The sequence below is a fragment of the Lynx rufus genome, unplaced genomic scaffold (assembly GCF_022079265.1).
Source record: "Lynx rufus isolate CCGP_SWC_20201006 ecotype Redwood Valley unplaced genomic scaffold, mLynRuf1.p SCAF_8, whole genome shotgun sequence".
In the NCBI taxonomy this organism is placed as follows: Eukaryota; Metazoa; Chordata; class Mammalia; order Carnivora; family Felidae; genus Lynx; species Lynx rufus.
Window position 1 is genome coordinate 16,242,482 of NW_025814896.1, and position 25,721 is coordinate 16,268,202.

A 25,721-nucleotide genomic window follows, 5' to 3' on the forward strand; every position below is an offset into this window, starting at 1 on the left:
CCGACCACCCTAGTCCCTCCAAGTTCCTGTTGCAGTTGTCCACCTTGGATTGTCCTCTCGGTGTTGACAGCCTGTAGGCAGCATCACCCCCGTACCCACCCAAGTCCCAAAGAAGGGAAGAGCCATGGGTTACAGGTGGAACGGCGTCTTCCTTCTCAACAGTCTCCTACACTGTGCCTAGCCCAGCTAGTGCCTTAGAAATGCTCCTGGGATGACCGGGTGGTTGTCTGCAAGTCTTCTTCAGCCTCTGGAGAGGTGACTGTGGAGAAATTAGCATGGCTGAGGTGGGTGACGGTGGCAAGTGGAGAGGAGCGTTGCAGGCAGGGGCAGCAGGACAGGGAGGGATCAGAGACCCCGATCTGACCCAGCCTTGAAGGGTTTTGTGTCTGGGCACTAGGACAGTACTTGGAGAGAAGTACCGGTCTGAGGGGAAAGGGAGCTAGCTATGTCCAAGCAAGGTCCCATGTCATCTCCAGAGAGTTGTCCTTTGGGGGTGAAGAAGTTGGGGTTAGGTATGATGAAGGGGAAGGCAGTGGCTTTGGCAAGAGAAGAGTTGTCCAAGGCAACAGAGGATTTTCCAGCTGGGGTCTCCCCAAGTCAAAGCCCCATCATCCAGAGCAGGGGGTGGAGGGTAGCAATGGGATGTGGCCCGCAGCCCAAGTTCTTGGGCCCTTCGCCCTTTCCATTGCTGCCCTGAGACTGGCCTTGTTGTCACGGCTTCCTTCACTGTGAACAAGTGACCACCGGGGCTCTCTGAGGGGGCTGGGGGGCCGGCAGAGCCCCCGACCCCCAGCGGCTTGCTAGATGACTTCCTGCTTGGTGATGGTCGGCTGGGGGATGGCGGAGGGGGGCTTGACAATCGTGGCGATCGCTCCTGGCAGGAGCTTGTAGGGCTCAGACGCTGAGCCACCTGGTGGTGAGGGCTGTGGAGTCTCAGGGGTGGCTGGAAGGACAGAGAGACAGACAGGGGCTGCTGAGAATTCCAGCCCTTTAGGGAATAAATGAAGACTCCTGAGTAGGTTCTTCCCCCACTCTGAGACATAGTTCCCTCTTCTATAAAATGAGAGAATTAAACTAGATAATCTCTAAGGTCTCTTAAAATTCAAACCTTCTGAGTTCCAGATCACGAAGTCTAAGTATGGTGAGTCTGGGAGGCTGCAGATGGGCCAGGTGTGGTCAGAGCCTTTTGCCTAGGTCCTACCAACACCCATCTCCTCCACCATTTAACATGGAGATCTGGGCTGCTTCTCCCAGACCAGGGCCCAAGTCTGACTTTGTTTGAGGACAATGGGACATGTGACAGTAATATCCTTTCTTGGAGAGAAGGGATAACAGTTGATGAGACCCAAGGGTCTGGCCAACTGGCTCAAAAAATACTATTTCTTTGATATTTAGGTAGATGGATAATGGAAACTAATTGGCCTCACAGCATCACACATTTGGAAGTTAACTTTGACCATGACCCACTTGGCCAACTTTATTCAATGGACAACTTTCCCAAAGAACAATCTCAATGAAATGCAATCTCATTTTAGCGGACAACCTCCTCATCACAATGATAATCTTACTTTTTGAAGAACTTGTCCAGTGACAAACTCACACTTCTGAGATTTCACCTCAGAATGAAATATATGTATATATGGCCCCCAGTGGACATCCCCACCCAAGGAGTAGTCTCATCCAATTGTATAATGGCTAGTCTTACCTACTGGGCAGTCTTACTTCAAAGAACAATTTTACCTGATGGGCAACATCACCTAATGGAATTCTTGCCCCAACGGACATATTCATCCAATGGATCCCTCATCCCAAGGACAGCTTCATTCAATAAAGGCTATTAATTACCTTGCTGAGTAAAGGACCTCACTGAAAAAAACAGCCTTAAAAAAAGGCCAGTCTCACTCCTCACTCCTTACCCCGGAGCACAGAGAACTGCTGTATCCCAGTTCCCATCTTCTAGACCCATCCTTCTCCTGGCTCCCCCCTGGGGCCCCCAACCCCATCCCTTGCTGGGTAGAGCTCAAGTTGCCCACCTGCCTGCCCCCTGGGTCGGGGCCACTCACACATCTGTCCATTGCTGAGGTGAGAGGGCATTGTGTTGGCAACAATGACGTTCGTGCCCATGTGTTCCTGCATCAGGTGAGGGTGCAGGGGATGATGGGCATGAGGTGCATCACTGGAGGACCCTGCAGGTAAAGAGGGGACTCAATCAGGATGGAGAGTCTGAGATAAAGACCATGGTCCTTGAGGTACATCTTCAGGTGTGGCCAATAAACCTGTTCATTCAATACTGACATTGCCTGTTGGCTACCTATTTCTGGATTAGTAAGCTGGGGCTTACCACTCCTATCCATAGGTTTCATGAGGGTACTGAGAAGACCCAACAAACCAAGAGAACAGAAGTTGAAAGAAAGAAGGAGCGTGTAAGGAAGCTGTGAGATCAAAATATTATAATGAATAGTGTATTGATTGACTATTAATATAAGAGATTTAACCAATGGCCTTCAAATCTCCTTGGCATGCAAATCCTTCAAGAATTTGGTGCCAACTCACCTTTAGCCTTGTCCCCCCGATAGCCTCTGCTTCAGCCAAACCTACTTATGGCACCTGAGTGTTCCCTGTACTTCCCTATTTCTATGCTTTTGCTCTTATAATACCATATAAGGTATAGGTTGGTTTGGTAATGGCTGTGGTCACTGGTGTGACAATGGTGGGATTTTAGGGCTTGCAAGAGACCTCTAAAGTATACTGTTTCCATGATAGCTATCAATTATTGAGCATCTAATATGTGCCAGGTACTGTTTCACAGCACTTTTCATGTTTAAAATAATTTAACCCTCATCACAGTCCTATAAGGTGGATATCATTATCATTATTGTCCCATTCTACAACCAGATGAGATTACAGGGCCCAGAGATGAGATTACAGGGCCCTGTTATCTCCCAACAGAGCACAAGCTCCATCTTGATCCTATTTTTTTTTTTTTAAGATTTTATTTTTAAGTGATCTCTACACCCAACATGGGGCTCAAGATCACAACTCCAAGATCAAGAGTCATAGGCTCTGCCGACCGAGTCGGTCAGGTGCCCCTGTCCTGACCCGGATCTCGATGACACTCGATCCATAATTCACAGGGTCAAAGTGAAAATGAAATGAGTTATCATCTGACAGTAGTTCTCAACTGGGGGAGATCTGGGGCCCTCAGGGGACATTTGATAATATCTGAAGATGTTTTTGGCTGTGCTGCTGAGGAGTGCTACTGGCATCTCATGGGTAGCGAGGCCAGGGATGTGGCCGAACAGGGTACACGACAGCCCCCACAAAAAAGAATGATCCAGTCCCAAATGCAGGCCCAGGTGGCCCTTGGCCAAGCCATCACTAGTAACCACATCACTTCCAAAATCCTGAGTTCAAGCACCCTCACTCAGATCCCGCTTCCTAGCCTCCCAGCCCACTTCCTCTTGTACCATCACTGCAAAAACTCTTCAACCCGGCTAAATCTGTCAGTTCACTGATGCCCACTTTTCAGTATCTATCACCATGGCCCCTAACTGCTGGAGCACCACGAAGCTGTCTTCCCTCCAGAGCTTTGCACTTGTGCTTGAGCAACAGACTCAATCAAACATGCAACTTCCTCCTGATAATTCCCCTTGGATATCTACAGTCATCTCCAGCTTTGTTGAAGTCTAAACAGTCTCTTGGCTCGTCTCTCACTGCTGCTACCATCCCAGCCTCAACCTGCTTTTCCCCTGGCTTCCTCATCTCAGTAAGCTATTCCATGAGCGCCCCTGTCACTCAAAGCAAACATGTGGGTTTCATCTTTGTTTCTTCCCTTCCCTCGCTTCCCACATCGGGTCAATCAGCAAATCCTGTGCGTTCTTCCAGTCATGCCTTCGTCCCAGCTTTCACTGTCCTACTCCGGCCTGGAGACAAGTAATGGTTAGGGGTCTCCTGCCTCCACTGTGCCACCCCTGGAATTTACTTTCTACCTAGCAACCAGAGTAGTTTGCTAAAAAGAGTAGTCTGATGTTCACTCCTCTGCAATGAAAATGAAATCCAAATTTCTGACCGTGACCTACAAGACCGCATGTTGCCGATTTGGTGTCTGCCCATATCAGTTTTCATCTCATGACCTTATCCTTCTTTCTCGAACACACAACCTCTCCTGCCTCAGGGCTTTTGCATGAGTTACTTCCGCCGGGAATGCTTTTCTTTTGGCTTTTAAATGCTCTATTTCCTTTCATCCATCGGGTTTTAGCTCAAAAGTCCCACTTCAGAGAAGTCTGTCTCTGTTGGACAACCTACCAAAATAGACCCCTTTCCAGTTACACTCTATCATATTACCTGCTTATTTCAAAATCTCTAGCTATCCTTTGGTTATTGTCAGTTTCCATGAGCCCTTATGCACACACGCACGCACACACACACACACACACACACACGCACTCACACGCAACCTCCAGAAGGGCAGAGCTCTTGTTCTCTGCTGAATCTCCAGCACTTACAACCGTGACTGGCACACACTAGGTTCCCAGTGCCTGAATAAATGGACCGTTGGTCCCATTTTTCTGATGAGGAAACTGAGGCTTAGGTAGGTTAAGGGATCTGGCCAAGGCCACAGAGGGAGGAGGTGACGGAGCTGAGAGGTGGGGCCTAGGTATGAAGCTTATCTTTTGCCAGGGGGCCCGCCCACCTCTCAGCCCCTCCTGGGCCTGGCACGGACCTCCCAGCAGCATCTCCTGCAGCAGGTTGTCGATCTTGGCCATGCCGAAGAGCTTGATGAACTGGATCTGCTCGATCATCTGCCAGGTGATGCTCTGCAGGGTGGGCAGCAGTAGCAACAGCTCGCCGAAGCGGCCGCGCGAGTCGTACTGGCGGTCGTTGATGTAGTCCTCCAGGCTCACCTGCACCTGGGAGCGCAGCCGCTTGATCTTGCCCGGGTCGCTCAGCCCCTTGGCGTCTGCAACGGGGAGGGCACAGGTGAGGGAGGGCAGGGGGGCCCAGTCGGAGCCTCTGGGGAGCCGGGATCCAGCCCTCCCCTGACTCCTGGGGCTGAGAGCGGGTCTTGAGGCCCAAGGTCACCTAGGGAGTCCTTAGCCGTGCTAGGACAGCATTTGGGGTCCTCAGGAACCTGGGTACACTAGCACATCTGTAGCTTCCTGGACGCAGGCAGAAAAGCATTTCTGTCACATTTCCTGAGATGCAGAACCAGGAGATGGGGGTGGGGGGTGGGAGGAGTAGGACTTCAAGAACTTACCCACGAGGGCACCAAGCAACCTCCTCATTACACACGGGGAAATGAGGCAGAGAGCAGGGAAAGGACTTGGCCCAGGTCATACATCCAATTGTTGGTAGATCCATGATGGGGACTTGGGGCTCCTGATCAGCATTGAGGTCCCACTGACCAGACCTCAGCTCATGCTGCTCCCGCTGCCTTAGAAGAGTCTCCCTGTTTCCCTGCTCCCTTGCCTGTGTCATCCTGGGGTCTCAGGTTAGGTTCCACCTCCTCCAGGAAGCATTCTCCATTCCACCCTCCCAAGCCTGCTTTATGAGTGTCCATCATATCCCAGATTTCTGTGGCTTTTCTGTCGCTAGTGGCCACACGGGATGTAACTCTCTTCCACCAGGCTATGAGCTCTGGGTGGGCAAGCATGTCTTGTTTGTTGTTTTAAATTTTTTAAATGCTTATTTGTTTTTGAGAGAGAGAGAGAGAGAGAGAGAGTGTGTGTGTGTGTGTGTGTGTGTGTAAGGCAGGGGACGGACAGAGAACAAGGGAGACAGAGGTCTGAAGCAGGCTCTGCATTGACAGCACAGAGCCCAATGTGAGGCTTGAACTCACAAACCGTGAGATCATGACCTGAGCGGAAGTCAGACACTTAACTGACTGAGCCACCCAGGAGCCCCTTGTTTGTCATTTTAAATCCACTACCTAGCACCATGCATGGTCAATATTTGTTGAATAGGTAACTCGATGAAGGGATGGGTAGATGGATGGAAGGATGAATGAATGAAAAAAAAATCAATGGATAAATTCTAGAGCCTTAACCTAGAAGGGGATTCAAATGGTTGTCCAAGAGTTAAATTCAACCTTTATGGAGGTAATGCATTTATCACCACTTTAATGCAAAAGTAAGTTGCAGATAGAGAATTTCACTCACATTTCCATTCCAGGGCTCACTCCACTGAGCCATATTTGTGCATTCCTTCATTCAGTCAACAAACATTTATGGAGCATCACCTACATGCCAGGCCCTATACTAGGTCACCTGGCCCTCCAAGCCAGGTTGCTAACCCTGACTCAGCATCAATAATCCATCTTATTGAGCAATTACTACCTGTCCAGCTCTGTGCTGAGCACTGCAGAGGATAAGCCTGGGCCAGGTGCTCAAGGAAACTAGAACCAGAAGTCTTACCCTTCAAGAAATGGGGAAGAGTGTGCAGTAGGTAAGAATATAGGTTTGAGTGCTAGATAGTCTAAAGTTCAAATCCAAGCTCTGCCATCTCCTGGTTGTGTAACCTTGGGCAAATTAGCCAATCTCCCTGTGCCTCAGTTTCTTTATCTGCAAAATGGAGATAATAACAATTCCTACCTCAGAGGTACCGTGTTGCAAGCAAGAAGTGGCATAATCCACATCAAGTCTTTAGAATGGTGCCTTAGTGAGCATTCCAGAAACTGTGGTCATCTTCCTCTTCGTTACCGTTATTACCGGAGGTGATCTCCATGTTGGTGGGGTCTAGCACTAAGGGCAGTGGGCAATGCCTGGGCACATGGTGGGTCCCCTCTAACATGTAAGGAGGTAAGTTAGCAAGCAAGCCTTTGAAGTCCAGGCATCTTGATATGGTAAAATGAAATCGGGCTTTGCACAAAGACATAACTATAAGGACATTCTGTAAAAATGCAGGTGGAAAGTCAGTAGATGGGATGGGGAGAGGAGAGCCAACAACATTGTAAAGATAATCAGCAGACACCAAACTAGCCCTGAAAATATAGGAAGAAGATGGGAGAGAGAAGACGGAATGGCGAAAGAGAACAGTGAGATCCTCCACGAGTGTAGGAGGGCAACTGCGATCGGAAACAGCTACATCAAGAAGGAGAAGGCTTAGCATTTTATTTAGAGCCAGAAGAAACAGTTAAAAGAATCAGAAATCGTGCCCCCCGGGAAGGAGGCTTTAGCAGGGAATGTGGAGTGGGGGGACTGTTTGAATTTAAATGTGTGCAGATATTATTTTGGTAAAAACGTTTCAGGGAAAGAGAAAAGATGAAAGGAAAGAAAAGAAGGAAGGGAGGAGGTAGGGAGAGGAGGAAGGGAGGAGGGGACAGAAGGGAAAGGAGAAAAAGGACAGAACCAAGCCCCTGGAGCCCATGTGCCTTGTCAAGGCACATCAGCTCTCTGAACCTGGTTTTCCTCGTCTGGGAAACAGCAAATGCAAACAGCCTCTCCCAGTTGTTGTCCTGCAGAGGGAGGCTGTGAATGTAGGGCACACCACAGGAGAAGTGTGACAGAGGGTCTGGAGCATCGGGGGTGGGAAGGAGGGGCGGACTGTACCTGGGTCAAAGAAGATGATGGCTTTGAGGCAGGCATACTCATTGTCATCTATCTGCAGCTCCTGGAAGGGCAGCACCAGCTCGTCGAGGATGCGCACGGACACCCGGCTCATCTCTGCCAGCTCCGGGCAGTGCCGAGGGACGATGTAGTCATTGCCTGGGTGGGTTGGGAAGGAAAGGGGATCAGGACACCCCCTTGGGTGTACCCTTCTCTCCAGCTTTGCGTAGGCCCTGTCCTTTGCAGCTGCAATGCAACTGGTGCCCATGGGAGAAGGCCCCATGGGGATTATCATGCCCATTTCACAGATGAAGAAACAGAGGCCCAGATGAAAGGAATGAGTTGCTTGAAGTCATCGGACTGGGCCTGGAGCCTGGCTTTCTAGGAGCCTTTCACATCACCCGTGCTCTATTCTCTGACATGACCCGTAAGAGTAGTGACATTCAAGGGCCACTTAGGAGGCAACAACACATCAAGGTTAAGGGCCCAGATTCTAGAACTAGACTGCCTGGGGTTGAAATCCAGTTCCACCACTAACTAACCATATATATTTGGATAAATTACTTTCTGTGCTTCAGTTTTTTTCATCTGCAAAATGGGGATAAATAACAGAGCCTACCTCCTAGGGTCGTTGTATTAAAGGAGTAGTGTTTGTAAAGAGTTAAGACTAGGATCTGGCCCATAGTGTGATCTATACGAGCATCTAAAATAATAAATAAACACGCCATGGGAGCAGACGTGACAGAGGCCAAGGTTTGTGCCATTCCTGGCTGCGTCTTGCCCCTGCTCCAGAAAGCACATCAGAGTGCAAGGGCAATTCCAGGGATAACCCCTACTGTGCTCTAACTTTAACCTTGGAGACCTTCCTTGCCTGGTGTCCACACTTCTTGCATCTGAGTAGAGGATCCAGATGGGAACACTGGGAAAAGTCTATTCCTTTTTTTTTTTTTTTAACGTTTACTCATTTATTTTGAGAGAGAGAGAGAGAGACAGAGAGAGAGAGAACGAGAGCAAGCAAGCAGAGGAGGGGCAGAAAGGGAGGAAGAGAGAGAATCCCAAGCAAGGCTCCACACTGTCAGTGCACAGCCTGACATGGGGCTCAATCTCACAAACCTTGAGATCATGACCTGAGCCAAGATCAAGAGTCAAACGCTTAACCGACTGAGCCACCCAGGTGCCCTGGGAAGAGGCTACTCTTGATCTTTCTCCCTTGCCCCTGCATGCCACCTTGGAAGTCTCCTGTGCCCGGGTGCATTCCATACTAGGCATGCCCTCCGCAGAGCCCTGGCTGGGGCAGGCAGCCTGCTTACCTAGAAGCAGAACGTCCTTGAACACCATGGATCGCTTGGTGGCTCCAAGCAGCAGGTGCTCACCGGCGTGGGCTCTGAGCAGGGCCACCTGGAAGAGAAAATGGATGGTGTCTGGCTGTGGTACTCCTGAAAAGCTGTCTGCACCCCCTGGAAAGTTGCTCCTAGCTGTCTGCACCCCCTGGAAAGTTGCTCCTAGCCAACTCAGTGACCCTGGGAAAGCTGGCTTAATGCTTCCCTTGCCTTTACCTGCCTGAACTACAATAAAAGGGCTTCAGAAAGCTGTCGCCTTCCTCCCACAACGGAGAAAACCTGGAAAAGGTTCAACAGGAACCTGGAAGGGAAAAGAACATGCACTCAGAGCTAGGAGGCCAGATGCGAACTTTATCTTTGAACTACTGTGGCCTTGGGCAAGCTGCCTCTTCCCTCTGGGCCTTGTTTCTGTGCCTGATGAAACTTAACAACATTCTGGGTGTTTTTGTTTTTGTTTTTGCAGCAGAGTTTCATCAGACTCTCAAGAGGGTCTATGAGCCAGGAAGTTCTAAAACCGTAGGTCCCGAACTCCTACCCGTGGACCAGCTACAGAAGATTATGAAGAGTATTTTGTAAAATGCAGATTCTTAGGCTCTACTCCCAGAGATTCTGAGTCTGTAAAAGTGGGCCCAAGGATCTGTATTTAACAAGCTCCCCAGTGATTCTGATGTGCAATTGTGTTTGGGAAATCCCTACTCTGGAAGATCTCCAGGGTACCTGCTCACTTGACATTGTAAGATTCTAGGATTCTGAGAGTGAGTTCCAAGCATTTGGACATGGGTGTTGGTTCCCAAAGCAAAGGCATGAGCACTGGTCCTTGGCAGGGGATGGGCTTGACATATTCCTTCCCTGCAGAGAAGACAAAGCAGCTTTGGAAGACTGAAGTCCGAGGCAGGGGCCCGGCCAGGAGGACACTGTCAGTCCTTTCCGAACCATCTGCTTTGGTGTTTATGTCAGGCCCAGAGGATGGGAAAAATGGCAACTGGTGAAAATAGTCACAGGCTGGTCACCTCAACGATCTTGTCTGCAAGGTTGGATTGGGGAATTTTGGAGACTTCTTTAGCAGGCTAAACTAGGACGCAAAAATGTTTTGATTGTTCCTTCTCTCATTTATCAAATGTTGAGTGCCTACTAAGCGACAGACACTTCTTAGGAAGGAAGGACAAGACAGATGGAGGGAGGTGAGAGTCACGTGATAAAGAGATATGGGACAAGAGGGGCTACACTGGGTGGGGAGGGCAGAGAAATTCTAAGGAGGCGAAATTGTCTAGGGCATGGAAGGCAGCTGGCACACAATAAACCATCAATAAATATTTATTTGAAAGAAGAAAGGAAGGAATGGGTGAAGGGATGAATGAATGAATGAATGAATGAGCAAATTAGTTAACTTCCTTTCTAGATCCAGCCCCTCCTGGGCAGCCACCAGCTCTTCTTCATCTATTCTCCCATGATCACACCTTATGAGGGTGACAAGAAAAGAGGAGAATGGTAAAGAGGCCTGCAGGTGAGTCCATGTTCTACGACCAGGACAAAGGAGGCCAAGGATGCTTATTATCAAGCACCTCCCATTCTCGAGGTGCTGTGGAGGGCTTTCGCCACCGACCCCAGTGACTCTCAAACCGAGGGGGCAAGAGACCTGCAGTCAGATCCCAGCCCTGTGGCTGCCTTGCTCTGCGACCTGGGGCAGACCGCTTTCCCTCTCTAGACCTTAGCCCCTGTATTCAGTGCTACCCAGCCTCCTGGGTTTCAATGGATTGGTGCCCAAAACAAATGAAGAAGCAAACAAACTTGGAAAGTGGCTCCTGGAGCAATGTTGACAGATTTGGGGTGTCCTTTGGAGGACAGTGTCCCCCAACTCTCCCACGTATGTCCCAACTATCTTGGGCAAGATGGGCTCCTTATACACCATGAACGGGGAGCTGGGAGCCCTCCTGACATGGCAGCTATTCTGGGGGTGGGCAGGCAGGGGGTGCGGGGATGTTAATGATTGTCCTGCGTTGCTGGCCACCCATCACTGCTCTCTAAGAATGCTCTGAGCCCCAGCCAGGGAGGTTTGGGTGGGAAATTGAGGTTAACAATTGCTCAGCTTGGGGGTATCTTATTGCCCTGCTGAGCCCCTGGGAAGGAGCAGAAGGGATTAAACATTAATATAGACTCTCCAGCAGAGGAGACCAGGGCCAGCACATAAGGAACAGGGGTAAAGGCAGGGACAACTTGGCCAAGATCCCTGGCCTGTTATCCTTCCCAAAGTGGGGAGGGATCTATGGGACAGAGCATCCGATCCAGGTCCCAGTGTGAAGGTGAGGACCAGCCACACCAGTGTTTCCACAGTGTGTCGACCCTAGCATACAAATAGGTGCTCCAGGAGAGTCTGGGGGTCAGGGGAGTTTGAGAAGACCTGGGTTTCACAAAGTTCAGTTTCACAAAGTTCAGTTTCACAAAGTTCAGTTCACAAAGTTCACTTCTCAGAAACTTTAATAGACTAACATACATTGCCAATGTTTTGTGCAAATGTGCACACCAGAGAAGCAAATGCACCAGGAGCTGAGGTCTGGGGCGCTGTCCACTGGTGCCCCTGAGCTCCCTCCCAGCTGAGAAGGTGACCCAGTCCAGCAACCCTTTCCCAGAAAGTGTCTGCAGAGGCCTAGGGGGTGCCTAGTCAGGAGCCATCATTTGCAATATCTCTGAAACTCACCTGTCCTCAGAAATGTACCCGTGCCTCCCTGGGACCTTTTCGGTATTCCAAAGAATGTACGTAGGAAATAAAATGCTGAGTGAAACCATCTTGGTGGGATACAAGAAAGTGACACTTAGGGAGGCCAGCTGCGGCCTGGGCACAATGGAGGTGCTCCGTTACATGATCATTTCAAATAGTGATGTCTTTAATTTTTTGTGAAGCAGATATTATAATTCCCACTTTACAGATAAGAAAACTGAGGCTCAGAGAGAGGAAGCAATTTGCCCAAGATCACACAAAGCACCAGTCTTAGAGCCAGGGCTCAAGCTCAAATCTCCTGATCCCTGGCTCTGGGGCCCTGTCAACATGTCCCCAGGAGACCTGTCTCGTGCAGGAGTGCAGTGGCTAGAAGCCTGGACTTTGGAGCTTGACCGCCAAAGCACACTTGCATGCACAGTGTTCTAATCCCAGCTGTGCTGGGTACTAGCTGTGTGACCTTGAGCAGGTTACTTAAGCTCTCTGTGCCCCAGTTTCATCACCTATAAGATGGGGATGATAATAGTACCTATCTCATAGGGCTGTTGGATGGATTAAATGAGTTAATATTTGTATAGTGATTTAAACAGCTCGAGACACACACGAGCACCATGTGTGTTTTGTTAAATAAAATCAAACCAGTCCAAGGCTATATCCCAGGTGGGCCAGCAGGATCTACCTGCCCAATGCCCCCACTGCCCACAGACCATGTCTCCTCTCACCTGGTCATCCAGAGGGAGCTCGCAGAAAGCAGGAATGTACTTGGCCCACTCAACGAGCACCAGCAACTGCTCCTTCATGGACTCACACACATCTGCGATGCTGGCGATCTTTTTCGCCCGAATGTCTCCGTTGATCCCGGAGACGGGGGAGGTGATCTGGGGGAAGAGAAGGAAAATGCTGAGGATGGCCAAGCCCTCCTACAGTCTCTGTCCTCTGCACAGAGCGCCCTCCCCCCAGATAGTTTCCAGGTCTGCAAAAGGGGAGATGGACTACAGATGCCTTCTAGGCTCCGGAGGAAGCTCAGAGGCAGGTGGAGAGCAGAAAGGATGCTGAAGAAGTCAGCTATGAGGGAGGAGGCCTCCCCCCGGGCCTTCACCTGCTGCCCAATTCCCAATGTCAGCTTCTTAGAACCCCAAGGAGACTCTCTGCCCTACAGGAGAAGCAGGGCAAAAATCATCATCCTCATCTGATGGGTAAAGAAACCAGCCCAGAGAGGTGCTGTGACTTGCCCAAGGTCACAAAGCAGGGGCGGGCTGAGCCCCAGTTTGCTAATCTGTCTGCTTGTGCACTAATCTGTTCTCTTAGGGCTCAGGTGATCTCAGGCCCTCATGACAGTAAACTCTGCTTGGCCTGCAGAATGCATACATGCAAAGGGATGGACTAGAAAGTGCCACAGTGTGCCAGACCCGAGTTTGAGTTCTGCCTTTGCTACTCAACTGGCTGTGTGACACTGGACTCGGTTTCCCTTCTGTGATATCCCAGGACCCTTCTAGCTGTTGCTTCAGGACCTGGCTGGAGAGGACAGGGGTGGAGGCGAGACCCCTCCTTGGTGTGGGGGATCCCCAGGTGGGTAGAGGGTCATCCCAGTACCTGCTGGGACAGGACCTCGGCCTGCAACAATGCATTGATGGAGGGCAGGCTGCTGTCCTCGTAGCTTGATCGGCGAGTGCTGATCCGGTCCCGCTCATTTTGCACAGCTGGGAGGAGGAGAGAGCGATGAGGAGGGAGGCCAGGGATGGGGTGGAGGGGAGGGTGGTCCCCTGACTGCTGAGGAGCGGGTGAGGCGCGAGGGGAGAGAGCTCGACCCAGCAGGAGATACTGCAGGGCTGAACTGGAGTAAAGGAAACACGGTTGGAGGTGGGAATAGGAGGGAGCGTCCAGGTGGCAGAGCCCGGCTCAGCGTGTGGGAATGAGGAGAGATGCATTCCAACCCAGCACGTGGGAGAAACTTCGAAGCACCAGAACTGCCCCCAACACAATGGGGTGCTGAGGGAGTGATCCACCCGTCCCTGGACGGATGCAACACAGTGATGCCTTGGAGAGGGTTTAAGATGGATCTTGAGTATTGAAGAGGGGATCTGTCTAGATGACAGATGTTTAAGCTCTGTTTTGGAGAAGGGTCCCTTTTTTCCCAGATGAAAGTGGGTAAAATAAGCAAAAAATGCCTCTGGGTGACACAGAGATGGCCCAGGGGTTCCTAAACACGGAGACGGAAGGCCTGGAAAAGGGGATCTGGAGGCCCCCACCTGCCTGGCACGTGCTCCAGGCTAACCTCAGAGACAGCAAGAAGCAGCCCTGGGCCCCTCCCGTCCCACCGGTGCACTCTCCTCCAGGAACTCAGAGATCTGGGCCTCCACATACGGGGGCCCCCACACCTCCCTGCGCATCCCCATCCGTGTCAGTCCTGGCCTAAGATTTAAGATGGACCTTCTGTTGCCCTGGCCGTCCCCTAGAGTCCAAGAGGCCTCACTGTGGAACGAGGCTTTGCTGAAGCTGGCAGGAGGGAGCACGAGGCGGCCGGAGACCTGGGTGGCTGTCTGGAATTTGCCACTTACTCTGTGTGCTGGTAGAAATCAAGTCCTCTCTTGGGGCCTCGGTTTCCCCATCTCTAAACTTTTTCCCTCCCAGACCCGCTCCTCTTCAGTCTTGCCCACGTCAGGAATAGGCTAGTTTATTCTTCCTCTCCCAGCCTGGGAGTCCTCCCTTTATTTCACGGGCCGCCTCTGCTCACGCCCACGTGCTGTCCGGAATCCCCACAGAGTCCACGCGTGCCCCCCCCCCGCCCCCCGCTCCGGTCTGGACCCTGCTACGTCTTCCCTCGAGCAGCTCAGGCTCTCCTCCCTGGTCTCTTTGCTTTTGGCCTCGCCTTGACCGTCTGGGCACCTCGCAGAAGATGAGGGGATCCGCTAACACTGAACTCAGTCACAATCCCCCACTGCTCAAAACCAGTGACTCCCCAGCCCACGCGGAGTGAAGCCACAACCCCTACCGTGGCCCCTCTTCTCGGGTCCCACTCCACCCGCTCTCGCTCAGCACCTCTGCCAAGGATTCTGACCCCACCCCCCAGCTTAGCCTCTTGACTTCTCGCCTGGTTCCGTGCCAACGTCACCTTCCCAGAGACACCCTCTCTGACCACCCTGCCCGACGTGGCATCCCTCCCTCATGCTCTGCCCTTTATTTACACTGCTTCACTTTTCTTTGGGGCCCTTATTGTAGAATCCTTTGTTCATTCTTTACTCTCTGTCCCTCAATGGGAAGGAAAGCTCCAGAACGCTAGCACTACGGTCCTGTTCGCTGCCGTAGCCCCAGTGACTAGAACACAGCTTGGCACACAGTGGGTGCTCAGTACGTGTTTGTCAGGTGAATGCAACAAGTTCTGGTTCCCAGTTGGGCCCGATGCCCTCTCTCTCCGCGGGACCCCCACATTGCAGCCATCCAGCTTCCTCTCGATTTCACACAGTCTTGAAGTCGGAGAATGAAAATCAAAGAGTCTGAACGGAGCCCCGGAGTGGGTGGGGTATGACCGATGTCCCAGGTAAGAAATCTCTCCTGCGACCCACCTCCCGGGAGAGGACCGGCTCCTGGGACTGCTCCCCTGCACACGTGGTGGCCCTGCCTGCCGCCGACACCCCTCCCATGGCTGCCAGCGCCCGCACCCACCAGGGCGCCGAGTGGAGGCGGGCCCAATAAAAGGGCCACTGTCAGCAGCTGCGGATTGGGCTCCTCAAGGTTAGCCGGTGTTATCAGTGCCCAGCGAGAGCTCAGTCACGGAATGATGTTTTCCAAATGTTTGCTCAGTATTAGCAGGGTCGGGGACCTAATGTAACTTCTATTGAATATTAACCGACCCGGCCAGAGGCAGAGAGGAGGATGAGCTTGTCTTCCCAGAGAACCCCTGGACGGGGCCCATGGGGGGCTGGGCTGGGGTTCTGAGGAAAGACCCATCAGACTGCCCCGGCCCACCACCAACCTGTACCTGCTGCACCCACCCTTGGCCCAGCTTCCTGAGTGGGCTTCCGTCCAGGAGCTGGGTATTTGTCCCGGGTCTGCCAGTCAAGACCCAGGTAGGTGTTGTCTCAGGTTATAGGAGAGAATTCAAGACCTACTGTTGGGCCCACTGACCCCCAGCTTTCTCCCCAGAGTCTTCGACCCTTCAAGGGAACCCACTTCTGGCCACCATGGAATAACCTCTGGCCAAGACTCACAGGCCTGTGGGATTTGGAGCCCTTCCCTGTGGTCAAGAGGAAGTTTCAGGAACCTAGACCAGAGAAGATGCCTCCAGGCTGAGCCTCCCAATGTCCATCCAGGGAGCTTGGTGTCTGCCCAGCTCAGGGGAGCCCAAGTTCTAGTCCTGACCCCACCCAATCATGTCACCTGTCTGGCTTGAATTTCCCCATCTGTAAAGTAGGGAGGGGGTAGATTTGACGCCCTTGCATATGCCCGGCCGGTCTGTAAATCCTGTGTTTGCAGCAAATGCTTTCCTGTCATCAGGGACCACTTTTGGGTTTCAATTCCTGAATCCTAAGGCCATCAAAGAAGAGAAATGAAAACTTGTCCCAAGTCTCTGGATCATGGAGGCTTCCACTGAGAATCTCTCTTGGCTTTGAGGACTTCCCAGCAGGCTGACGAGGGGTGTTGGGACTAGCAGACTTGGGTAGACCTGGTAATCCTCTTTCTTCCCAGAGCTTGACGGTGACAGCAACTGACTACTTTTCTGCCCTGGCCTAGTCTCGAAGCAACCAAGCTACTGCATGCATCATGATCTTCCGGTTGACCAAGGCGTACAAATAAGCATCAACATCTACAGGCTGACACTCACCTGCCATCAGCCAATCTTCCCATCCTCCTGGCATAAAGCTGCCTTCCCTGAGCCATAAAGCACTGGCTATTTTCAAGGTTATGCCAAGGCAGAACGGCCTGGAACTCCCCTTCCCCTTCCAGGAGCCAGGACACGGGTCTGCTGTCTCCTTGGCAGCTCAAGGGGAGGACCAGGGAACAAACACACATGTCCCCATGGGGAGTGGTACATCAGTGAGTGTGTAGCTGGACTCACAGAGCTGGAAGGCACCATTATCATCTTCCTCACTTTATGGATGGGAAAACCAGAGTCCAGAAGGAATGTCCCTGAAGTGACACCCATGCCAACGCCTCTGGAGGTTTAGCAAGAGACACATATGAAGACTGAGCACGTGCAGGCACCAGGCCACATACGGCCCAGGAAGGCTGTCGATCCTTCTGCTGCCTGCCTGTCACAAGGCCTGAAACTTTACCATGAGACATCCACGCTCTCGAACTTGAAACTTTAGGCTGTTGGGGAGTAAAACCACCGGCTGTGAGAACCATAGACCACGAGGCCCCGAGACTGCAGTTCTCAGGCTTGTCCTTGCCTCCAGCCACTCATCCACATGCCACAGTCCCGCCTCTCACATTCCTCATTCCACAATGTGGTACCCAACTCGGAGGAGAGAGACTCGACCTCACTGAGAACTGGGTAGGGGGAGGTGGGGGGTGTCGACCTTTGAAAAAGGCCCTCCCCATCTGAGAGTCCCCGACCCCTCCCAGATCTGGGAGCTACCATGGTGGAGTTGGCAATAGGAGGGGACCTTGGGGACCACCCACTGCTTCATAGGGGTCAGCAGGCCCAACTCCCTAACAGGACTCATGAGCAAGTCCCCTCAGGGGTGGCATGCAGACATACGTCCTAGGGAGGGGTCGGGGAGAACAGGGGCTCTGAGGCAGAGACGGGGAGGGGTGCCCTCCCTTTGCTTGGGCGAAGTCGGCTTGGGCAGGCGGGTCCCAGTTTCCTGCCCTGGGGTGCGGTGTGTCAGGGGGTGTCATACAGGACTGGACGGGGGGCTGGGTGTGCCACATGGCTGCAGGCTAGGGGTGAAGGTCTGGTGCCCGAGCTGGGGGAGGGGAGTGGAGGGGAGAAGGAGATGAAGAAGTTAAAGGATTTTTGCTTCCTGAGCTCAGGCTGCCAATATTTTAAATGTTCCTGAGGTCTGGAGGTCATAAAGGAGGCAGCGTTGAGGGACCACGAGACAGCACTGAACTCTAGTCTGGAGCACTGGGTGCAAACCTCGGATCTTGCACTGACAAGCTGTGTGGCCTTAGGCAAGTTGCTGAACCACTCTGGGCCTCGGTTCCCTCCTCCAGGAAGAGGGGGAATGACAATTCCCCGGCCACCTAGGGTGCCACGTCATCACTCGTGGAAAAGCCCAGCCCAGTGACTGGCATCTGCTGGTGGCAGGAGGCCTGGAAAGACCTTAATAAACATGCTCTGGTCTTCCCCTCTGCCTCCACCCAGGTCAAGTCTGACACCTCGTTCCCATTCCCTAAAACATGAAAACTTTGGGCCACCTGATACTCAACACTGAAAACTAAGGAACGGGTGCACCTGTCCCTGGGACCGGAAGCTCAGGAAGAAAGCCCCCACCTCCCACCCCACGCTGTCCACATTTGCTGAGTCTGCATGGTGGATACGTGGACGTGTGTAATGTCATTCTCTGCTCTCTTCCTGTTCGAAATAGTATATTAAGAGAAAACGCCCAAATGGGCTTCCCGTGGCGGTGAGGCAGGTACGGGTGGTGACGGCTGGGAACCTGAGCGCCCCAGAGTGCGCGTTTATCTCTTCCAATCTTTCTCAAGACCAAGCCCAGCCCCTCCCTGTGGTCAGATTGCCAGGCCCTCCCTCCTCTCAGCCATTAGCCATTCACCCTGGAGCCTGTCGCCGAGTCATAAAGTGTGGTCGCAGTTGTAAATGACTGTCCAGGACTGCGGGTGTGGGTGGGGCGGTGGGGTGGGAGGGGGAGGGCCGAGGCTCACCTTCCTTCTTCATGCCAGCCCGGAAGCACTTCTTGAGCCTGCAGTAGCGGCACTGGTTCCTCTTGTCTTTGTCCACCACGCACTGCCGACTAAATCTGAAGAGGGCTTGGATGGTTGGATGGAGAAGGGACGGCCCTCCCATCCCAGGACTGAACTAGAACCCTGGCCACCTGTTGACTCCCAGCCTCCTTGCCTCCATCACAGGAGCTATGTGAACCACGAGAAAGGCCCTAGGGACTCTCTGAGAATCCAACCCTGACCTGCTGAACATGGGGAAACTGAGGCTCAGAGAGGTGACCTGTAGCCCAGGATCGCTCGACCTGGTGGTAGAACTGAGTTTGGAAACTCTAGCCCCTTGAGTACCAGGGCACTGCTATCACAGAATGTGATAGAGCCCAGAGCAGGCTCCTGGTTATGGTTCAGAGTCAATACTTGGTTCACATAAGTGACTCCCTGGAGGGGACATAAACAGAGGCAGTGCCCCACAGGGGTTATGGGTGGAGCCCTCAGTATCATCCTGGGCTCTGCCATTCATTCAAGCTGGATGACCTTGGACAAATTCCTGGCCCTCTCCAAGCCACAGCTTCCTCATCTATAAAATGGGAAGAATAATAGTCACCATGTCAGAGGGGTGTTGACAGGTAGAAATAAGATAATATGTGGACGGGGCTTGGCACAGCGTCAGCACATGCCAAATACTCATAACCGAATGCCATTATTTTATTATTGTTGTTTCTCACCATGGGAGATGCTTTTGAAGGCAGGATCCCGAGGAAGGCTTTGGGAAGCCCTTGGGGTATATGGAAAGGCCTGGGGCCAATCCCCTATTTGCCCCAGGAAAAGCATCGGGTTGAGGGATGGGCCCCATCCTCTGAGGCTTCACAGTGGGCTTGATCCCAAGCCTCATGGATCCTCATTTGCTAAATAAGAAAAGTAACAATGGGCTTGCGGGGCCAGTTAAATACATGCAAAGATTCAGTTTGTCTGGCATATAGTAAGTGCTCAGTAAAGGGCAGCTGGTAGCTTTATGCTCAGTAAATGAGGTTCCTAGAATGGATGTTCCCATTTGGATCCCCAAAGCCTAAGAAACCAGAAGAAGCTTTAAGTCCTCAGAAGGAGGTTGTTTCTGGGACCTAGTCCGGGAGTAGACAAACTGGGGAACATCATTAGCTCAAGTGGACTCACTTTCCAGCTAGAGAAATCAAGGCTCCAAACAGGGGCTCCTCACCTGCAGGAGTACATGTGGTTCTTTCTCACACTCCTCCGGAAGAAGCCCTTGCAACCGTCACAGCTGGAGGCACCGTAGTGTTTCCCTGTGGCCCGGTCCCCACAGATGGCGCACAGGGCGCTGACACCCAGGCTGTTGGGTGCGTTGAGGTTGGCACCTTCTGATGGGGATGTGTCTGCACCAGAGGAGACAAGAGTGAGAGCTCAGGAGGGACAGAAATTCACGTCCCAGAGGCCCTGCACCCCTGGTGGTTTAGATTCAGAAACCAATATGAGCGTTATGGGGATCTCACCCCGGGGCTTCAGCCTCATTCAGACCGAGGTTCCCACTCCCCCAATGACCTTGGGCAAGTCCCTTGGCATGCGGAATGCCCGTTTTGCATCATTACTTAGGGATGGTTGTGACACTGACTTCACAGAGTCCTTTGTGAGGACCTGTTTCTCCCCAAGGTGGAGAGAGCTGGGCCCAGCTTTCTCTGGGAAGTAATGAAAATCTGGCCACCCGCTCCGATGCATCTGACCCTTACAGACCGTGACTGACGGGGCCGAGGGGGCTGTGGAAGGGACAAACACACCGTAGCATCTACTCAGACCCTGCTCAGGTCCTGTCCCTCATTTCTCAATGTACCCACACACCTTGCGAACTGTCCCGGGGAACAGGAAGACACGCACCAAAGACAGTGGCCCATTTGTCCTGCTGGGAGGGTCGTGGCAAGGATCTGGGTACCTCCAGAATATGTCCTGTCCCAGAGGCAAAATCTACTGCATCTCTATAAATCTGAGAAGGGGGATATGAGGCAAGTGGCAAAGATGGGGATGGAGTTCTTGGAGTCCTGGGTGCTACTGCTGCTGCTGCTGCTAACTCATCTGTGACTTTGGACAAATTCCTTTCCCTCGCTTCAAGTCGTATTGGGCCTCAGTTTCCCTAACTGTAAAAGGTGGTGGTTCGACTGGTCTGGTTGTTTCCAATTTTTTTTTTTTTGTTAATTTCATTAGCTGAAGCATATTTTTGTAAGCAAATCTTCCACCTCTTGGAGAAGATACTAAATGCCATGGGCCATCTCCCCAGAAAAACGCGTGCATATGTACACCATACAGTCAGGCACGCACACGTGTTTGCATAGAAACCTTGAATCTGACCTTGAGTTCCCAGGGCACACCCCACTGAGAACCGGAGAGGGGCGTCGCGCTGCAGTCAAGAGCACGCGCTCTGTAGCCCTCCTGCCAAGCTTCAGTCTCAGCTTGCCCACTTCTTAGCCATGTGTCGTCGGCTAAGACTCCTACGAGGATTCAGTGAATCAATGTATGTGACGTGCGTGGTACATAAAAAGCACTGTATCAGCATTTGTGAAATAAAATCTTTCCTGCAAAATCAAACTCCTGGAGCAGGTGTTGTCCAACCTCCAGGCATAAAAGGACACCGCTGCATCTTTGCTGTCGCCTGGCTGAACATCTCCTAGACCCCTGAGGGTGCCCGGGGGCGCAGCCCCCTCCACTTGGTGAATTATTCCCGGAGATGGGGATAATTGTTAAGCCGTGTCGGTGCCCTTTCTCCCTCAGCCTCACCTCCCCCAGCCCCTGGGGAGATATGACCCCCACAACTCCTGGCCATTTCGGTGGAGGCTGGGGGCAGGGCTTCCTACATCCTGGGCAGAAGGGGCTGAGTGCCGCCTGGCGTATCACTTCACCCCTGGGTTCAGCTGATAGCCCCATTCTCCAAGTGAGCCCACTAAGGCTCAGAAAGGACAAGTGACTTGTCTAGGGTCATCACACTTATTAAGTAGAGGACGCAGATTTACACCCCGGGGGGTGCTGGACGACTCTGGCCAGTGCTGCTGTTGTTGGGGTGCCTGCTGAGGCCTCTGATAAACAAAGACCCTGCTGCTGCTGCTGCTGCTGCTTCTGAATCTGGGGTGGGGGACGGCTGGGGATCTCTCCATGGAGTCCTGGAGGCACCAGCCCAGGATGTATTTAAAATGGGATCCCAACACTCAGACCCCTTCAAACGTCATAAGGAAACACAGCCCTTTCTTACAGATGCCGAACGTTCTTGAGAAGACCCATGTGGGGCCGGGATCAGTTACCAGTGCTAAGCGCCGGGTGCCTTGTCTTATTTAATCCTCTGGTTACCTCTGAGAGGCAGGCGCCATTATTTATTCCCATTTGACAGATGAGGAAACAGAAGCTCATAGAGGAAAATGGCTTGCAGAGCTCACATAGTTGGGAAGGATCAATGCTAGTATCCGAGCCCAGATTCTTCTGGCTCCTGAGCGGGAGGCTGTTCTGTCTGGGGGACACCCAGTGGCGGCCTCTGCCTCAAGTGCACAGGATTCCTGGGAGGTGTAGGCTCTGAAGGGGTGATGGGGCTGGCCCCAGGGAGTAGTCTGGGGCTGGGAAGTGGCCTGGAGTGTGACAGCACACAATGTCCCTGCAGGGTCACACGACACTCTGCCTAGTGCAGAAGCTTCTTGTTTACCATTTCCTGTGTGTTGTCTCCTCAATTCCCTTATGCAGACACTCCTAAAAGGCGGCTGGCCAGCAGACCTGAGGTGATTAAGCCCATTTTACAGAAGATAGAGAGGCCAGAAAGGGGATATGATATGCCCAAGGTCACACAGTGAGTGAATGGCAGGGGCAGATGAGCAGCTGGTGAGGCCGACCATGGGCAGGGCAGTCACATCTTTCTGGCTGAGCCAAAGTGACCACACGCGTTACAGACCTCTGCTGAAGCCGCGCAGCCATGGAAGGAAGGCAGGTGGCAGGCTGACCTCGGCCACCTGCCAGCCACCTCTCCTCTGAGGCTGGCCTAGGGCCCTTCCCCTCTAGAAGCTTCCTGGCTTCCAGGCCTCCTCCCTTCCCCTACCTCCTTGTGGAAGAGACCCTCCCACCCGATTCAGATGTGCTCTTGGTGATATGGGAGTGGATATACAAACCTGAGGAGAAACACACTCAGACAAGAAGATCTGCTCAGAGAGAAACAGACATGTGGCTGATGTGAATCTCCTTTGGCAAACGGCAATATCAAAACCCTGCATATCATGTCTGCATAATCATGTTTACCAGAGAGTATGGACACTCAGCACAGGGACGTGCACCGAGCACCTGTAGACAGGTGGGTACAAACAGGGCCACGAGACAGAACGTGCATACAGGACACGCATCCAGAAAGCACAGGGCACACGAACAGACCCACATCCGTGGCACATGTACATACATTCACTGCTGCCTATGTACATAAGCGAGACAAACACATGTGCCCCTAGAGACATCAACAGACACAGACACACTCGATGACCAAATACAAATGGAAATCGACATGGAACAGGCACACACGGGCAAAAATACGCCAATGAATTCCCAAAGGAATGTGTTTGCCAACACGGTACACCCCCACCCAACACACTTACACAGAAACTGGTGCATGCACACCAAGAGGAAGTCATGAGCACACACACAGCACTCACTGCTGAATGGCATCTCACTGAGCAAAACTTCCCTTAAGAACTCCTTTTCTTCCTAAGTGGGGCGTTCACCCCAGGAAAGTCCCAAAGACACCCGGTTGTGTCTCCATCCAGCATCTTCAGGGACAGAAGACACCTTTCCATGTCTCGGGACCTACGCCCAAAGGGTTCGTGAAGGGGCCTAGTTGGGCCCAAGTACTGGAGCCAGATGCCAACGGGTAGCTCACGGTCGTGTCCTCACTCTCCAGTGATGCTCTGAGCAGACCTAGTTTTGAGGTAACAGGGACCAGAAGGGCCAGGCGGGAATCCCGGGGCCTACTTTCACTGGGGACTTGCCCGCTCAGGCCTCCCGCACCCAGAATGCCTCTGGTCACTGTACCCGGGCATATTTTTTTCACCTGGCGACACCCATACTGGCCTATAGGCCCAACCTGCCATTTTCTGTCATTCTCCCCCCGGCCCAGCGTCGAGTGCCACAGACACGCTCCGGTATCTGGGCATACCCGCCCCCAGTGGCACGCCTGGGTACACCTGTCCCCACCTACCATTGCCCATCGTCAACACCTGCACATTCTCGAATTCCAGGGTGGTGTAGGCTGGGTCCAGCGCGGCACTATAGTCGGCCATGTCCATGTCGACAAGGGTTTTGGAGAGGCGCATCCTCCCCTTCCACACCTCAGCCGCTTGCCCTGCCCAGGATGCCCACCCCGAAGGCTCCGGGCAGAGCCCCGGCCCCCGCCCTCCGCCCTCCCACCGCCTCCTCCCAGGGGCCCCCTCTGCCTTCCTGCGTTTCAAACCGTCCTCTGGGAGGATCTGCTGGGAGTCTTGGCCTAGCCCCTGCGAAGGGGTGGAGGCTCTGCCGGGGAGGGGTGGGGGTTAATGGTTAATCGGCTCCCCCACTGGAGGAGAGGCTGGGCGGGGCTGCAGGGATTTGGCTGTTTGTTGGCTCCCGGTGGACACCAGGGTGCTGTTACAACAGCTGGGGCCCTAACTCCCCGATATTCAGGTATGGATTTTTGTAAAACGGGCACGCTAACTCACCGGCACTCATTTGACCCCTGACTCAGCCATGCCCCCAAGTCACTGTCACCCCGAGTCCGGCATTCTAACTGATGTGCTCAGACACTGGCAGCCCACCTCCAAGATGCCCTAATTCAGTAACCTCCCAAATCAGTGACTTCTACCTTCAATGCTCTTGAGATGGAGCTGCCTTGTGGCACATGAATTAAAAACCTAAATCCCAGGGCCCAGACACCAGTCTTCTAGATTCTCCTCCTGGGAACTCACTTCCAGTTTCCCATCTCCCTGGGGAGCAGCATGGATTCACCCCTGGTTCCCCACCCTGCTCTCCATGACCCCACTATGGCCACCACCAGCCCCCATAGCACCAGCTGCTCAGGTCAGACGTCACCTCCTCCTGGTTCCTTCCCCCACCTCCCTAGACAGCCAGAGATGAGGCTTGCAGCCCCACAGACCTGGATTACACTCAGGCGCCTACCCCCTACTAATCGGGACTTTGGGTAAATGATTCTCCTCTTGGGGCCTCAGTTTCCTCCTCCGTAAAAGGCATAATTGACCTCAAAGGGTGGCTTGAGTATTAAATGAGATGGTATCAGGCAACCATAAGGCAGCACCCAGCAAGTGCCCGTCCCGTCTTCCCCGCCCCATCCCTTTCCTATCTCCCTCTTCTCTCCACCCATCGCCTCCCCCAGAAGGGCTGTCTGTGAGCCAATCACCCAAGCAGTTAGGTCCCTGTGCTTGGTTTCATGCTCTGCTGTTGCCAAAATTCTTAACGATTTCCGAACAAGGGGCCCTGCAAATTCTGCAGCTGGTCCTGCCAACCTTCCGCAGGCGTTCACCCTTTTCTTGTCTCTCCCTCCAGCCCCATGGCCCTCTCCTCGGGCCCTGTCAAGAGCTCCCCACCTAGCCGGGGAGGTGAGGTCACAATGAAGGAGGTAGAAAGCGCAGGCGAGGGCAGAGGGCCTAGATTTGGGAGTCTGGGAGCCTGTCCTCCCTGCCAGACGGAGCACCAGTGGGTGAATTAACGATAGCCGAGTAGGGAGGGGCGCGGAGGTGAGGTAGTGACAGAGTGAATCAATGAATGAGTGGGTGAATTAGGAAAGGGTGAATCAGTGAGTACATACGTGGGGGAGTTTATGTGCAGGTAAATCAGTGGGAGAGGTGGCGCGTGAGGACATGCAGAGGCACCCCCCTCATATTCTTCCAGTTAGAAGCCTTTTCTGTGCCCTGTGTAGGCTAGTTCTGCCCCCCTCCAAGGTCTCCCCAGGCCTGAGATGACTGGGGCTGTGGGGGGAAGCCATGGTTCTAGAGGAGAAGAGAGGCTGGATTTGGTGTCAGGAGACCTCCGTTTAGGAGCTATCTCTGTCACTGTTCGGATGACTTTGTCCAAATCACATCTCCCTCGGGGCCTCATTTTCCCCATCTGTAAAATGGGGAGATCTTGGCCCGTTGGTCAAGATCCCCCAGAGACGGAGGAAGAGAGAGCTCCCCTTCCCCCAATCTGCACTTTGACATTTGTTAAGGGCCAAAGGAGACTTCAGCCACTGGCAGATTCCTCCCGTGCCTACCCGAGGATGTCTGATCCTGG

At 52.8% G+C, this 25,721-nt stretch overlaps 1 protein-coding gene across 2 annotated transcripts; it reads right to left on the reverse strand.

The window, feature by feature from the left end:
• Window positions 1-800: 800 nt before the first annotated feature.
• Window positions 801-23,773, reverse strand: HNF4A (hepatocyte nuclear factor 4 alpha). Of its 2 annotated transcripts, none has more exons than XM_047069104.1 (10): window positions 23,659-23,773; window positions 19,654-19,828; window positions 18,426-18,520; window positions 13,191-13,297; window positions 12,320-12,475; window positions 8,855-8,942; window positions 7,548-7,703; window positions 4,724-4,960; window positions 2,064-2,186; window positions 801-943 (listed from the first exon to the last, which is right to left on the reverse strand). In XM_047069104.1, the coding sequence occupies exons 1-10, from the start codon at window positions 23,771-23,773 to the stop codon at window positions 801-803; spliced, it is 1,395 nt and encodes a 464-aa protein (XP_046925060.1). The 2 variants fall into 2 exon arrangements, with proteins under 2 accessions (XP_046925060.1, XP_046925059.1); XM_047069103.1 differs by having other exon boundaries at window positions 2,034-2,186.
• Window positions 23,774-25,721: the final 1,948 nt, after the last annotated feature.

What these genes read in the sequence shown, in the direction of transcription:
- HNF4A (XM_047069103.1), bottom strand. Translation starts at nt 23,773, where the DNA reads ATGCGCCTCTCCAAAACCCTTGTCGACATGGACATGGCCGACTATAGT. An exon ending in GGTGTTGACGATGGGCAATG is followed by an intron (nt 19,829 to 23,658) that starts GTAGGTGGGGAC and finishes CCTCTGGTGCAG; the next exon opens with ACACATCCCCATCAGAAGGT. An exon ending in CCGACCCAGGGGGCAGGCAG is followed by an intron (nt 944 to 2,033) that starts GTGGGCAACTTG and finishes CTGTCCTTCCAG; the next exon opens with CCACCCCTGAGACTCCACAG.